Source organism: Salmo trutta, unplaced genomic scaffold (assembly GCF_901001165.1).
Source record: "Salmo trutta unplaced genomic scaffold, fSalTru1.1, whole genome shotgun sequence".
In the NCBI taxonomy this organism is placed as follows: Eukaryota; Metazoa; Chordata; class Actinopteri; order Salmoniformes; family Salmonidae; genus Salmo; species Salmo trutta.
The window spans coordinates 57,852-75,007 of record NW_021822853.1 but is presented as its reverse complement, the minus strand read 5'-3'; the positions used below and the strand labels follow the sequence as shown (position 1 = coordinate 75,007).

Sequence of the window (17,156 nt, the reverse complement as noted above, 5' to 3'; positions counted from 1 at the left end):
ATTTGATCCCCTGCTGATTTTGTACGTTTGCCCACTGACAAAGAAAGTATCAGTCTATCATTTTAATGGTAGGTTTATTTGAACAGTGAGAGACAGAATAACAACAAAAAAATCCAGAAAAACGCATGTCAAACACATGTTTGGTTCTAGGTTTGCATTTCTATATTGGTGGTGTTTGGCATGACCTCCAATTAGAGGCAGCAGGTTGTCGTTGTCTCTAATTGGAGGTCCTATTTAAGTTAGGTTTGTCCCACAGGTGTTTGTGGGTGATTGTTCTTCGTGAGGTTATTGTTCCTCCAGCGTCACGGTTTATTGTTTTGTTTATACTTGTAATGTTTAATGGTTGCATTCGGTTTCACTGATTTAATATAACATGTGGAACTATGAAAACGCTGCATCTTGGTCCGCTCCTTCAAACTGTCGTGACATGAGGGAAATAAGTATTTCACCCCTTCTCAATCAGAAAGATTTCTGGCTCCCAGGTGTCTTTTATACAGGTAACGAGCTGAGATTAGGAGCATACTCTTAAAGGGAGTGCTCCTAATCTCAGTTTGTTACCTGTATAAAAGACACCTGTCCACAGAAGCAATCAATCAATCAGATTTCAAACTCTCCACTATGGCCAAGACCAAAGAGCTCTCCAAGGATGTCAGGGACAAGATTGTAGACCTACACAAGGCTGGAATGGGCTACAAGACCATCGCCAAGCAGCTTGGTGAGAAGGTGACAACAGTGGGTGTGATTATTCGCAAATGGAAGAAACACAAAAGAACTGTCAATCTCCCTCGGCCTGGGGCTCCATGCAAGATCTCACCTCGTGGAGTTGCAATGATCATGAGAACGGTGAGGAATCAGCCCAGAACTACACGGGAGGATCTTGTCAATGATCTCAAGGCAACTGGGACCATAGTCACCAAGAAAACAATTGGTAACACACTACGCCGTGAAGGACTGAAATCCTGCAGCGACCGCAAGGTCCCCCTGCTCAAGAAAGCACATATACATGCCCGTCTGAAGTTTGCCAATGAACATCTGAATGATTCAGAGGACAACTGGGTGAAAGTGTTGTTGTCAGATGAGACCAAAATTGAGCTCTTTGGCATCAACTCAACTCGCCGTGTTTGGAGGAGGAGGAATGCTGCCTATGACCCCAAGCACACCATCCCCACCGTCAAACATGGAGGTGGAAACATTATGCTTTGGGGGTGTTTTTCTGCTAAGGGGACAGGACAACTTCACCGCATCAAAGGGACAATGGACGGGGCCATGTACCGTCAAATCTTGGGTGAGAACCTCCTTCCCTCAGCCAGGGCATTGAAAATGGGTCGTGGATGGGTATTCCAGCATGACAATGACCCAAAACACACGGCCAAGGCAACAAAGGAGTGGCTCAAGAAGAAGCACATTAAGGTCCTGGAGTGGTCTAGCCAGTCTCCAGACCTTAATCCCATAGAAATCTGTGGAGGGAGCTGAAGGTTCGAGTTGCCAAACGTCAGCCTCGAAACCATAATGACTTGGAGAAGATCTGCAAAGAGGAGTGGGACAAAATCCCTCCTGAGATGTGTGCAAACCTGGTGGCCAACTACAAGAAACGTCTGATCTCTGTGATTGCCAACAAGGGTTTTGCCACCAAGTACTAAGTCATGTTTTGCAGAGGGGTCAAATACTTATTTCCGTCATTAAAATGCAAATCAATTTATAACATTTTTGACGTGTTTTTCTGGATTTTTTTGTTGTTATTCTGTCTCATTGAAACCATTTTAGGCTCAACAGTTGACATTGATTCACCACAGAACTGATCATTTTGTGATATATGATCAGTAGACTTAAAGGTGAAATATGCAGAAATCGCTCCACCATTTTCTGGTTGCTAAAATTCTAATAGTTAGTCTAATTTCAGGTTATGTGACAGAACAAGCAATGTGTAGAGAATCATTGTACCATCTAAACCAAAAATACTGTATTTATATAGATATATAGAAAAAGAGCATATAGAACATATCTACCGCTTCTTGTACCATCTAAACCAAAAATACTGTATTTTCAGCTGTTTGAAGCTGGTGTACAAAACTGAAAGTAAAAGATGCAAAAACTAAACGTATGAACGGGAGGCATAGAAAAAGAGCATATAGAACATATCTACCGCTTCTTTGACTTGCTTTCAATGAGAATGAAAGATCTATAACTCACATTTCTATAAGAATTTGTTAGTATCATCCAAAAAGGTACATATTGCAACATTAAGATGTAATGCAGCACATTCCATGTGTTTTAGTGAATGTTTCCCTGGCATCAAGAAACAGTTGGCTGAACAACCCGCTCTAAGCCACCATGACAGGATATCCACACTACAGACCCAGTCCATTTCATTCAGTCAACATCTGCCTGCCAGAGAGGTAAAGGGGTTTAGGCTACCTGACAGAAACTGATTAGATTATATTGATAATTGACAGTAGAGAAATTAGCCTTGGGCAACACCTTCATTTGGGTACACTGGATAGGTTGTACTGGTATTTCCACTTTACCTGCAGCAAATGTCTCATTCATTGGAGGACTTAATGTATGTTTTTCTAGAAGCTCAAGAATGTATGACTTCGAAGTATACTCAATGCAGCTATATTTGCCTGTTATAATGGACTAGTCAGCAATTTAGGCCTATTAGTGCTTTCTCTTACATACTTGGTCATCAGATGGCTGGGTTCATGTGTATGCACTTTGTGACATCTGCTGATGTAAAAAGGGCTTTATAAACACATTTAGATTAGATTTAGATAGTATCTCATGAAAGTTATGGGTGTTTCCCAACTTGCAACAGCACAGACAGACTCCCCCTCTGATCAGGGCCCGTGAAGTGGCCATACCACTGGTGGAGTGCGTTACCATGACGTCTAGAGTTGGTCTACCTACTGCAGCGTATAATGTTGACACTGTATTGGTAATCCAATGTGCCAATATCTGCTTTGAGACAGCTGGACCTTTAGTGTTCTCCCCATAACACACAAATAGCTCTTCTGTTTGACAAACTGGTTCTTGTTGCAGCAAGATAGGCACTCAATGCCCTAACAGGGTAAAGTGTATAAAACTCACGACTCTACTGTGAGGAGTGGGGAGGCGGGTGAAATGATGCTATGATTAAGGGCTGGTTAGCAGTAGCTGCCTTGTTACCTGGTGCAGAGCCATTGACCTCAGTCTGCCCTGGCGGTTGATGTGTGCAACCCCTGTTGTGTTGTCTGTGAACCGCCTTGAGGTCCAGTATGTTGATGTGAGCCGTTGTCCATGCTGCTGACCATACAACACGGACCCCTGACTGGTTCAAGACTGCTCCCCATCCCTGCAGGGAGGTGTCTGTGGTCAATGTCATCCGGTTGTGAATTGCGCCTAGGAGAACTCCACTGGGAGTTTGGTTGATGCAATACTAATCTGCATGTTTTCTCACGTGACCACCTTTGTATAAATAGCCCCTTCTTATTTTTATTGTTTCCAGCATTTTTTATTTTGTCTAGGACTTGATTAATGTTATGTATTGTGTATATTTGTATTTTATTGTATTTATTTGCTGTCTAGTAACTCATTGAAATTGTCACAGCCTTTTTGTGTTTGTCCCTTCTGGGAAATAGATATTGTCTGTTGTACTAGCGATGTATTGGCCGCATGTGGAGCAAGACCAATAGTACAACATGGACCGCAGCAGCTAGGAGATCTAGAACCCTCTGACTCTCTAGCGCTGTCACCTGTTTTCTTTCAATTTGAATGTTGAAAGACAATTTGTCAAAGATACCACTCTTTCTGGAGAGTGTTACTCGCATGATTTGAGTGTCCAGTGTCAAGCCTAGGAAGTGCATACACTGAGTGGGGACCAGAGATCTTATTTCTAAGTTCATTGTTAGTCTCAATCTCTGAGAGGTGATGTGAGGCTATGGACTTGTGTGCCAAGGCTTTGTGACCCTGCACATATTAGCCAATTGTTTAAGTAGTTCAGGAACCTGACTCCTGCTTGGTGATGGGGGGCTAGTGCTTATGCACTTTGTGAAAGTGTGAGGGGCAGCGAACGGCCAAGGTGCAAATCTCAGGTATTTTTCTGTTCGCCGGTAGAATGGGGATATGAAAGTATGCGTCTTTCAGGTCCACTGTGGTGGACCAATCACCTGGTTGTACTGACTGAAGGATGATTTTGATTGGCAGCATTTTGAAGTGCTGAAAGATGACAATTCAGGCACCTTAGGTCCAGGATCGGATGGAAGCCTCCGCCCTTTGTTTTTTGGCACAAAAAAATGGATTGAGTAGAACCCACAGTTTTGTTGCGCTGGTTCTACCTCTTCGATTGCATGCTTTTCCAGGAGCAAGGACATTTCTGAGAAGAGTGTTTGCTTTTGAGCAGGATTACCTAGTAGTGGAACCTTCTCTTTGTCAGGGAGATTGGACTTGTCTAACCACAGGGAGCTTGGACTTGTCTAACCATAGGGAGCTTGGACTGCTCTAACCATAAGGAGATTGGACTGCTCTAACCATAGGGAGATTGGACTGCTCTAACCATAGTGAGATTGGACTGCTCTAACCATAGTGAGATTGGACTGCTCTAACCACAGGTGGTGCCGTGCAACACAAAGTGTTACCAATGATTTTCCAACCATCTGAGCATTGCCCTGAAGGCATTGGATGAGCAGGTCTGTAACTGTAGACAGTTTTTTCATGGTCTCAGCAGTTTGTGGAGAGGCGTTCCTGCTAGTATCGCTGCTGAATGGCTAAGCCTAGCGGCTGAAGCAGTGCTGTCATGTGTTCTGCGTAGCAAGCGATTAGATGTCCTGCATCGTTTGATAGGCAGCTCTTACTCTGAACATTTATGGAGAGAAGCAGGCAGAACAAGCGAAGCAAATGATTTGTCCATACGCGGGAAATGGACAAAACCACTCTCATCTGCACCATGAACTGTAGCTAAGGGAGTGCATGTGCTTGGCATGGCAGGGGTTCTGTTATTTGGCATAATCCAAGTGCATTGGAGCTCACACACGAAGTCTTTGAACAACGGGATGGATGTCTCAGTCTTTGAAGAACTGATGTGGATGCCATGTCAATAGGTGCACGTTCCACGTTGAGGTTCCTGCTTGCCCTCTCAAAGATTTCAGACAAGGATATTTTCTGGTCGACCATCGCTGCCAGGCTGGCGGGCTGGGACTGAACAATTCTAGAGCTGTGGTACATAGGATCATCCTCATCAGAGTGTTCATAGTCTGTGTCTTTAGAGTGGGAGGCTCTTGTGGACAGTACGTCAGTGTCATCCGATTCAACAACCGCGCTCTGTTCAGAGGTAGGGGTTGGGTTTGGTACAGGCGGGGGAAGCCTTGCCAGGATGTGCTCGAGGGCAGACTCAGTGGTTGCCATACGACTGTCCAGTGACTTAATCTCCTTGCGCATCTCAGTGCGTTGAGATTTGTGCCCAGGCGAGGATGAGCGATGGCGTTTATTGGGCCGGCGGATCAAGAAGGGAGTGAGACCCGTCAATAGACCTGGAGCGTTAGGAAGGATCATTAATCTGTGTGGCAGAATCATCTGATGAGAATCCGGAGGCTCCGCTCCCAAAGTTTGCAAGTTGAGATTTCAATTATCTTGCTTTGAATTTCTGACAGTGAGTGCAAGAGCTGCTAGCCTGTGCAGCCGCTTGAGCATGTTCAACTCTCAAGCAAAGAACGCAAAGTGTGTGCTCATCTGAGGCTGGGAGCTGTTTTTCACACTGTTGACATGGGTGGAACGACATTCGTGTACTGCACTGAATCAGTGTGCAGAGAACGGATTTTCACATAAGAGAAGTCTGTTCCAAGAAAAATGAAACAAAAAAATAGCTTTCTGTTTCGATGTGTCACGGTGTATGCTTCGATTGCCTCTGTATCAGCTTCGGATGCTTCGAGAGAAGGTTATACTAACCTTGGCTCTGACCCGTCGTGCTTCAGGGTCAAGAATCACGCCTAAATACGTATCAGGATCTGGCCTCGAAACGGCCGCCTATATGAAGCTATCTGACTGGCACAGTCAAGCGTGGACTGTCAGTCTCAGCATTGGTGGACTCGGTTAAGCAAGGACAGGTAATTTACAGCACTGCTGAGATCTGTGATCACAGCATAACTCCAAGCAAGGGAGTGGTAATGATGGATCAATGGGCTGGTATGGCAGTCAAGCAGGGCCTGGCACGACACCATGGGTCAACAAGCTAACTAGCTACGGTAGCTATGTTTGGCTAACTTAGCTAGCTAACTTCTGAGGTAACGGAATAGACCCGAAGCTAACTAGCTAGCTAGCTAACACACAGAGATGGAAATGCCCCTAAAAAGCAATACAAGTAGCTAGTATGGGCAAGCACAATAACTAAGGGGGGGTACATTAGAGAAAAATCAACTACTCACGGCACTTCCTCAAGTCATTGAAGAATCGTAATTTCATAAGAAAGTAATCCCAATGGGTTTACTAGCATTCTCGTAATGTAAAACACATAAAAGTGAGAGTGAAGAAAAAACAGTATGTCACGACACACCGCCTTCTATAGCGACAGGTCACGTAGGTACAGTAAGGGTGTGGCGTGACTGTAAACATCTTTGATATTTAACCATCTCAATCACATGGCGTGAAAGGGGAAGCAGCCCGTTACGAAAACAAATGAGAACTTGGTTTAGCGCATTACTATAAGGGCATAAGCATTTGAATAAGACGCCTCAATATTTGAAACCAAAATGTATAATATATTTATAGGAGCTGATCCGTCGTCAGTATTGTGGTATAATTCTAATGTTAAAGAAAGATTTGAATGGAGATAGCTGATCCGAGACTCAACGACGCACTGAGCGAACGTTCTCTCTGCATGGTGGTGTTTTGAGAAACCTATGTTACATCTTCGGCCGTTGTAAGAAAGACGCATAGTTAAAACACTCATAAGCCTAAATTCCATCGCTATCTGGAAACTGGGCCCTGGGGTGCATTCAGTTTGTTTGAATGTTTGGCAGTTTTTGGGGAAGCTACTCTGAAAATATCGTTTACCAAGCTACCAATTATTTCACACTACAAGAAATGAAGATACACTAAAGCCACTCTTAAGAAAAACATAGCTTACTTAAAGTCACTTAGAAAAAGTAGTTCACTACATCCAAACTACTTAGTGAAAAATTATCATATCTAAATCTGAAATATCATAGACTACAATTGCAACAGATCACAGTGTCAGATGTTAACAGAATGTGTAATTTAGCCGACTAAACACAACAAAAAGTGAGAATTAGACACACAAAAGGTGTTTCAGGTGAGAATTAAAAAGGTCCGATGCCGAAAAATTAAGTAAATCTGTGCCTACTTCACCCAAGAAGTGTGTAGTTCCAGTAGTTAGCTACACCACTACATGGTAAAACATATTTGAATTTAGTTCAACTACCATCAAGCTGCTGAAAAATGTTATTCAAATTACTAAACTCAGCAAAAAAAGAAACGTCCCTTTTCTTTTGTTCTATTGAGTGTTTATTTACATTTACATTTACGTCATTTAGCAGACACTTTTATCCAGAGCGACTTACAAATTGGTGCATTCACCTTATGATATCCAGTGGAACAACCACTTTACAATAGTACATCTATATCTTTTTTTTGGGGGGGGGGGGGGTTAGAAGGATTACTTAGTCCTATCCCAGGTATTCCTTAAAGAGGTGGGGTTTCAGGTGTCTCCGGAAGGTGGTGATTGACTCCGCTGTCCTGGCATCGTGAGGGAGCTTGTTCCACCATTGGGGTGCCAGAGCAGCGAACAGTTTTGACTGGGCTAAAGGCAGCCCTGAAATTTGCTCAGTGCCAAAATGTTTTTTTTTTTTTAGGAAACATGGGTTGATTATCTGACGACTTGTACAATGTGAAGACATTTATTGATTTTAAAGTTTTCACATTTTGATCTTCATTGTACTAGTCTACTTAGAATTTCCAGCACACTCTAACATTTCACAGACATCGTACACATGACGGTGACACGGTAGTTACAAACCTTTATAACCTCCTATTCTGCATAATAAGCTTCTATTCACTCTCAAAATGCCAGTCATTCCTGGGATGTGTCCCAACCAAAGACCGTAAAATATATGGAAGAAGCCATCGATGACGCCACCCCACTGTTTCCTATGAGAACGCTCAGCTTGTTAGATGATCAGGAAGTGTCCCTTTCAGCGTATCGCAATCTTGCTACATGGAGGAGTTTTGGAAACATTGTGCGCACAGTTTGAGCTACCCTAGGAAGTGACGTTGCAGGCCTGCTCAGTGCCTGCTCAGTACGAGAAAAAAAAAATGTATGAATTGAAATGTATGCATTCACTACTGTAAGTCGCTCTGGATAAGAGCGTCTGCTAAATGACTAAAATGTAAAAATGTAAAATGCTGCCTCCTCTCATAGAGTATCTCAAGTTGAAGGCCACCCGAGGTACTGCAGGCTTCCATTAGCAACTAAATTATACTTATAACTTTGTCTGTGTGTGACTTTGAAGTAATCGGTTCAACGACATACATTTTGGTGAAATAAAATCAATTATTGGTACCATAACTGTGTTCTTTTAAAAATATTTATATCCACGAATATTGACCACGAAGATCGCCATTTCCCCATTTCACTATAATGGAGGAATCGATGCTGTTTTCTAAAAACAATGCCGGTAGTACTGCGGTCGGCCTTCAACTCAAAATGATCAATGGGAGGGAGCAGTCATTCTCCCCTGGTTCTCACCCGCTGAGAACATACTGTGGAATGTATCTCCACCCTTGCTACGCAAACTGCGGACAGATGTTTACGACGAGACTGGTGGAGTTACGTATAGTACTTCCAAATTGCCATGTCCTCGCTTCTGATTGAGATTGAGAGGAACCAATCGGCGCCTGGAATGTCGAAGCCTTGTCCAATCAGAAGTTCACAAATGTGGGACTTCTCTTCGTGATTTCCTTAGTCCCTCCGTTTACAGTAAATCTTTCATTTTTTGTTGTTGCTGCTGAAAGACTCCGAAAAGTAGAAACAAGACTAATTTGACTGATTCTACAATTGGCCGTTTGACGGTAAGCGATCAGTGTTTATTTATCGCGTTTTTCTGAAGTTAATATAGAAGTATTGTTTTCTCCGACGATTTTCGGACATAATGAGGGGCGCTTTCAACTTTACTTCCTGCTAAATTGACAAGGCCGAGAGCCCAAGTTTCATGTCAACTTCCCTCGCCGTGACTATTGTAATGCAGTTTCTGGGTTTGTTTCTATGCTTAGGACTCAAAACAGGTCTCCTTTTAGATGAGTTTGTATGTTGAGAAGTAAATGATTTGTCAGTTACAGAGTTGGGGTAGGCTGTCTTGCTTTTGCGTCAGTGTAAAAGTCATGACACACTGGCGCACCCCATTTGTATGGTAGATAGTTTGGGCGATGGGACATCTGGCTTCATAACATTCTGTTTTAGTCAGGGAAGTTTTTTTGTCTGTTTACGTCAAACCCAAAGCTTGTAATCAACCTGTAAATATGAATCAAATGGGATCAATGAGCTTGCCTGTCAAGTGAAATGCACCGACCAAGAAGACCATAGTCACTACTGTACCCTGCTAGACATTTGGCGAATTGTTTTAACTCAATAGAAGTGCTTTATAGTTTATAGAGTGCGGAGACAGCAAATGCACATTAGTGTTTACTGGAAAAGCCGAGGATAATTCACTAAGGCTGTAGTGGTTCTAATGGGAGTTGGTGTTGACTAGAGCGACCCCGTGTGGCTGCTGGGTACATTACAGTATTATGGTGCCGGAGTTGATTGAGTCGAGTTCCATTCATGTCCCTATCATCTATAAGTGTGCGTGTGCGTGTGTTGGTCCTCCACCATATTGTTTGCACTCCTCTCAGATGTATGCATATTGAAATGGTGTTAAGGGAACAGGGGAAGGACCAGAATAGAACTCGGCTGTGGTTTTGGTTCTGCTTTAGTCGTCTGTCTGCTAGTCAGTCACATGGTGCTTTATTGAACGGAATGGGGGAAAGAAATGGTGGATAGAAATAGAGTGTCTAGAAATAGAGCGTCTCTAATCTGCATCACAAAGACACATCCTACTGTGGGATGTCTGATCTAGAAAACACATTTCTATCAGACCAGTAAAGTCTTCTCTATCTGACCAGTGCTAGCCGTCTGTCTTTCTCACATGCTCCCACCCCTCTCGCTCCTCCTCCAGGGGAAGCCCGCCGCCCCAACCCCCCGTCACAAAATGCCGTTGGTGACGAGGAACATAGAGCCTCGCCATGTGTGCCGCCAGGTGCTCCCCAGCACCATCCGCAGTGAGCTGGAGTGTGTTACCAACATCAGCCTCGCCAACATCATACGCCAGCTAGGCAGCCTCAGTAAGTTTCCGTCTCTGTGTGTGTGATGTGAGTTTATACCTAGGGAAGTGCTTAATGAAATGTATGTGTATTGTAGTATGATTTGTGTGTGTCTTGTTATGTAATCATGTGTGTATGTAGGCTATAAATATACATTTGTTTTGTGTAGGTAAATATGCAGAGGATGTGTTTGGAGAGCTGTTTGTGCAAGCGGGGGCGTTTGCTATCAGGGTGAACTCACTGGGTGAGAGAGTGGACCGGCTACAGGTCAAAGTCACCCAGCTCGACCCTAAAGAGGAGGAAGGTAAGAGACTGACGTTATACACAGGGATGTAACAATCAGTCCCAGGTTCAAATGATTTAAGATAGGAGTGCATCGGTCCCCGGTTCAAATGATTTAAGATGGGAGTGCATCGGTCCCAGGTTCAAATGATTTAAGATGAGAGTGCATCGGTCCCCGGTTCAAATGATTTAAGATGAGAGTGCATCGGTCCCCGGTTCAAATGATTTAAGATGGGAGTGCATCGGTCCCCGGTTCAAATGATTTAAGATGGGAGTGCATCGGTCCCCGGTTCAAATGATTTAAGATGGGAGTGCATCGGTCCCCGGTTCAAATGATTTAAGATGGGGAGTGCATCGGTCCCCGGTTCAAATGATTTAAGATGGGAGTGCATCGGTCCCCGGTTCAAATGATTTAAGATGGGGAGTGCATCGGTCCCCGGTTCAAATGATTTAAGATGGGAGTGCATCGGTCCCTGGTTCAAATGATTTAAGATGGGAGTGCATCGGTCCCCGGTTCAAATGATTTAAGATGGGAGTGCATCGGTCCCCGGTTCAAATGATTTATGATATGAGTGCATCGGTCCCCGGTTGAAATGTTTAATATACTGTATGAGTCCATCTGTCCGCGAGACCCCAAACCAATCCAAATCTAGCATGCATCGGTCAGAAATTAGATTCAAACATTACGAATCTCCGGTTCACTTAAACGTTTCGCTCCAATTACTTCCTTTTTACCTTCTGAAAATACCTAATCTTTTGTGACAATTGCGTCCTCTCCTTTAGTGTTAAACTAAGCATGTAATTAAGTTGACAGTCATTGAACTACAAGTCCTTTTGCATGCTGAACAACCCTAGGCATGTCACTTGGTATTTATTTAAACTGATTTGGTGGTTAAGAGCTTGTAACTTAGCATTTCACTGTAAAGTCTACACCTGTTGTATTCGGCGTATGTGACAAATACGATTTGATTTGACCAATAAGAGTTAGGCCTAATCCCTGACCTGGCTCATCTTTGTGTAAAATGACTTGCGCAGTATTAAGCTTTGAGTGACAACGAATGTAATTTGCTAGGTTATTTTTATTTAAAAAAAATACTTTTCTTTTCAATGCGCTGTTGGAAATTGTGCTTTACCTGAATAAAAGTTGCCCTAACCTATTCAGGTAAACTCCCAGCATTAGTTTTGGTAGTTTTGCTTTAACCTCTCTTGGGTATGTGGGACGTGACTGTCCCACCTGCGGGTCACACTATTCAACAGCCAGTGAAATAACAGGGTGTCAAATTCAAAACAACCAAAATCTCATAATTCAAATTTCTCACACATACAACTATTTTACACCATTTTATAGATAAGACTCTCGTTAATCCAACCACATTGTCCGATTTCAAAAAGGCTTTACGGCGAAAGCAAAACATTAGATTATGTTAGGACACCACCTAAACAAGAAAAGCCACACAGCCATTTTCCAAGCAAGAAGAGGCGTCACAAAAACCAGAAATACAGCTAAAATTAAGCACTAACCTTTGATATTATATCATATTACACAATACATGTATGTTTTGCTCAATAAAGTTCATATTTATATCCAAAAACCCCATTTTACATTGGCCCGTAATGTTCAGAAATGTTTTTCCTTCAAAAACCTCCGGTGAATGAGCACATCAATTTATAGAAATACTCATCATAAACGTTGATAAAATATTAAACTGTTATTCAAAGAATTATAGATAAACATCTCCTTAATGCAACCGCTGTGACAGATTTCAAAAAAGCTTCACGGGGAAAGCACACTTTGCAATAATCTGAGTACGGCGCTCAGAAACATACACTAGGCAATACAGATACCTGCCATTTTGGAGTCATCTAAAATATTAAATAGCATTATAAATATTCACTTACCTTTGATGATCTTCATCAGAATGCACTCCCAGGAATCCTAGGTCCACAATAAATGTTGTTTTGTTCGATAAAGTCCATAATTTATGTCCAAATACCTCCTTGTTGTTTGCACGTTCAGTAAGCTACTCCAAATGTAGGAAGCGCGCCGAATATTTCACGACGAAAAGTTTAAAAAAAAAGTTATATTTACATTCGTAGAAACATGTCAAACGATGTATAGCATCAACCTTTAGGGCCTTTTTAACATAAAACTTCAAAAATATTCCAACCGGACGATTCCAATGGCTTGAAAAATGTAATGGGACACAGCTACCTCATCACGTGAATGTGCGCCAATGAACTCATGTCCTTTCCTGAGTCAACAACTTCCAACTTCCTTTGTTCGCTCTCTGTTCACCATAGAAGCCTCAAACAACTTTCTAAAGACTGTTGACATCTAGTGGAGGCCTTAGGAAGTGCAAAATGAACCCTAAGTCACTGTGTGTTTGTTAGGCAATCACTTCAAATAACTACAAGCCTCAGATTTCTCACTTCCTGGTTGGATTTTTCTCAGGTTTTTGCCTGCCATATGAGTTCTGTTATACTCACAGACATCATTCAAACAGTTTTAGAAACTTCAGAGTGTTTTCTATCCAAATCTACTAATAATATGCATATCTTACCTTCTGAGTCTGAGTAGCAGACAGTTTAATTTGGGCACGCCTTTCATCCGGACGTCAAAATACTGCCCCATACCTTAGAAGTTAAACAATCGTGTATATGGTCATTTTTAGATATAGAGGATAAAGTTAATAATTTCATAATCACTTTTGCCATCTGCTCTGCATGGCCGAGGAAAAGAAGCTCACTCCTAGTCCTTCAACTTCCAAACAGCCTAAACCATTTGATTATGAGACGGGTGAAATCCAAAGTTAAGCTTGATATTGATTGGCTATGTCATAGCACATTTTGTTAAGATACATATTTATACATTACTTGCTCTTAACACTTTTTATTTTTTTGTATAAAAAAAAAAGGCAAATTAATTGGTAGGTTCAGATCAAAAGTGTGTTGGTGGTGGGTAATAAAAGCAAACATTTCTCCCCCTAACTGACAGTGGGGTGGTGGATGCCCAGTTTCCAATATGGCTCACGTCAGGTGCCCACATACACTATAGACACATTGATGGGTTCTGATTTGTTATTTATGAAATATACTTATTCATTTCACTGAGAGAGAGAGGGTAATGTATAATGTTTACATTATGTCAGGATATGTTATTGTTAGCCATCAGGTATCCTATGGGAGGAGAAGAGAAACAGTCTGGTGCCTACATACACTATATATATATATATATATATATATATATATATATATATATATATATATACATACATACATACATACATACATACATACATACATACATACATACATACACTATATATATATATACATACATACACTATATATATATATATATATATACATACATACACTATATATATATATATATATACATACATACATACACTATATATATATATATATAGTGTATATATATACATACATACATACATACACTATATATATATATATACATACATACACTATATATATATACATACATACATACACTATATATATATACACTATATACACTATATATATATATATATACATACATACATACATACATACATACATACATACATACATACATACATACATACACTATATATATATATACATACATACACTATATATATATATATATATATACATACATACATACATACATACACTATATATATATATATATATACATACATACACTATATATATATATACATACATACACTATATATATATACATACATACATACACTATATATATATACACTATATATATATATATACATACATACATACATACATACATACATACACTATATATATATACATACATACACTATATATATATATATATATATATATATATATATATATATATATATACATACATACATACATACATACACTATATATATATATATATATATATATATATACATACATACACTATATATATATATACATACATACATACACTATATATATATATATATATATATATATATATATTATATATATATATATATATATATCTATATATATAATATATATATATATATATATATATATATATATATACATACATACATACACTATATATATATATATATATATATACATACATACACTATATATATATACATACATACTATACACTATATATATATACACTATATATATATATATATATATACATACATACATACATACATACATACACTATATATATATATATATACATACATACATACATACATACACTATATATATATATATATACATACATACACTATATATATATATATATATACATACATACATACATACACTATATATATATATATACATACATACACTATATATATATATATACATACATACACTATATATATATACATACATACATACACTATATATATATACACTATATATATATATATATACATACATACATACATACATACATACATACATACACTATATACATACATACATACACTATATATATATATACATACATACACTATATATATATATATATATATATATACATACATACATACATACACCCCCCCCCCCCCCCAGCTCGGAGAGGCCCAGCTCATGAGCTCTATCAGCAGCAGAATTTAATTTAGAATGGAAAATAAATGTGAATTTGCAATAAATGTTAGTATTCGACGCACTATCGCATTGAACCACATCGATTCGTTCCTCTAATCAAACCGACTCGTTTCAAACTAAAACGCATCGTTCCTGTATCATATCGGAGCCCATGTATCTAGATATGTATCCAATCGTCTTGAAAGGGAAATATGCACATCCCTCATTTATACACCCCGGGGTGGTCTCCCGGAAACAGTTTTAAGCATCGAGTAAAAAACTATTAATGGGGAATCTTAATTGAACGTGATTTTGTAAGTTCCTAACTGGTACGACCCATGTCCAGTAAACCCGCTGTATGTTACATAAAAACAGTGCATTGTGTTTAGCATTCAAGTCAGAATTCAGTAGATGTAATGTAACAGATACGGTTTGCTTCTGTCTCAAACAAAATAAAAACTAACTCTGTCTCCTTCTCTCTTCTCTATCTCCACCCTCCCTCAATCTATCTCTCCTAGTCTCTCTGCAGGCCATCACCCAGAAGAAAGCGTTTCATAGTAATCTGACTCAGGACCAGCAGTTATTCTGTAGACCCTCTTTACCACTGCCTGTACAGGAGACTTATCTGACCTGTAATCCTCCTCCACCACTCAACAACCTCAGCCAGTACAGGTACACACACACACACACCTCAGCTAAGGCGAGGACGGCTCATAATAATGGCGTGAAGGGTATCAAACACATTAAAACTTTTTCCGTTCATTTTTTTATATATATATATATCTCTCATTTAAAAAAAAAAAGTATGACACCTGCTCGCCGAACATCCACCCTTCTGGGAAGGCTTTCCACTAGATGTTGGGACATTGTTGGGACACAAGAGCATTAATGAGGTCGGACACTGATGTTGGCCGATTAGGCCTGGCTCGCAGTCGGAGTCCAATTCATCCCAAAGGTCTTCGATGGGGTTGAGTTCAGGGCTCTGTGCAGGCCAGTCAAGTTATTCCACACCGATCTCGACAAACCATTTCTGTATGGACCTCACTTTGTGCACGGGGGTATTGTCATGCTGAAACAGGAAAGGGCCTTCCCCAAACTGTTGCCACAAAGTTGGAAGCACAGAATCGTCTATAATGTCATTGAATGCTGTAGCGTTGACTTCCCTTCACTGGAACTAAGGAGCCCAAACCATGAAAACAGCCCAGACCATTATTCCTCCTCCACCAAACTTTACAGTTGGCACTATGTATTGGGGTGGGTAGTGTTCCCCTGGAATCCGCCAATCCCAGATTCGACTGCCGGACTGCCAGATGGTGAAGTGTCATTCATCACTCCAGAGAACGCGTTTCCACTGCTCAAGAGTCCAATGGGGGCGAGCTTTACATCCCTCCAGCCAAGGTTGGCATTGATCTTAGGCTGCTCGGCCATGGAAAACCATTTCATGAAGCTCCCGACAAACAGTGCTTGTGCTGACGTTGCTTCCAGAGGCACTGAGTACAACATTTTAATGCTCTTCAGCACTCGGCGGTTCCTTTCTGTGAGTTTGTGTGGCCTACCACTTCACTGCTGAGACGTTGTTGCTCCTAGACGTTTCCACTTTACAGTAACAGCACTTACAGTTGACCAGGGCAGCTCTTGCAGGGCAGAAATGTAATGAACTCACTTGTTGGAAAGGTGGCATCCTATGACGTTGCCACATTGAATGTCAATGAGCTCTTTAGTAAGGCCGTTCTACTGCCATTGTTTTGTCTATGGAGATTGCAACGGGTGTGGCTGAAATAGCCAAATCCACACATTTTGAAGGGGTGTCCACATACTTTTGTGTATGTAGTGTACTTTCTGAAGGCACCGTAGCTGGCTAGACTTAACATTCTAAATAATGTAGCTGACATGCCTAATTCAGTGACCAACTTTCA

At 40.5% G+C, this 17,156-nt stretch overlaps 1 protein-coding gene across 1 annotated transcript in view; it reads left to right on the top strand.

Moving 5' to 3' along the window:
* The first annotated feature begins 8,925 nt into the window (after positions 1–8,925).
* LOC115185805 (wiskott-Aldrich syndrome protein family member 2-like) overlaps positions 8,926–17,156 on the top strand; it is an 11,658-nt gene continuing 3,427 nt past the window's right edge. Inside the window, 4 exon segments of the mRNA XM_029745815.1 lie at positions 8,926–9,057; positions 10,200–10,365; positions 10,514–10,648; positions 15,759–15,922. Coding sequence (XP_029601675.1) covers positions 10,233–10,365; positions 10,514–10,648; positions 15,759–15,922 — 432 coding nt within the window. The 5' untranslated portion in view covers positions 8,926–9,057; positions 10,200–10,232.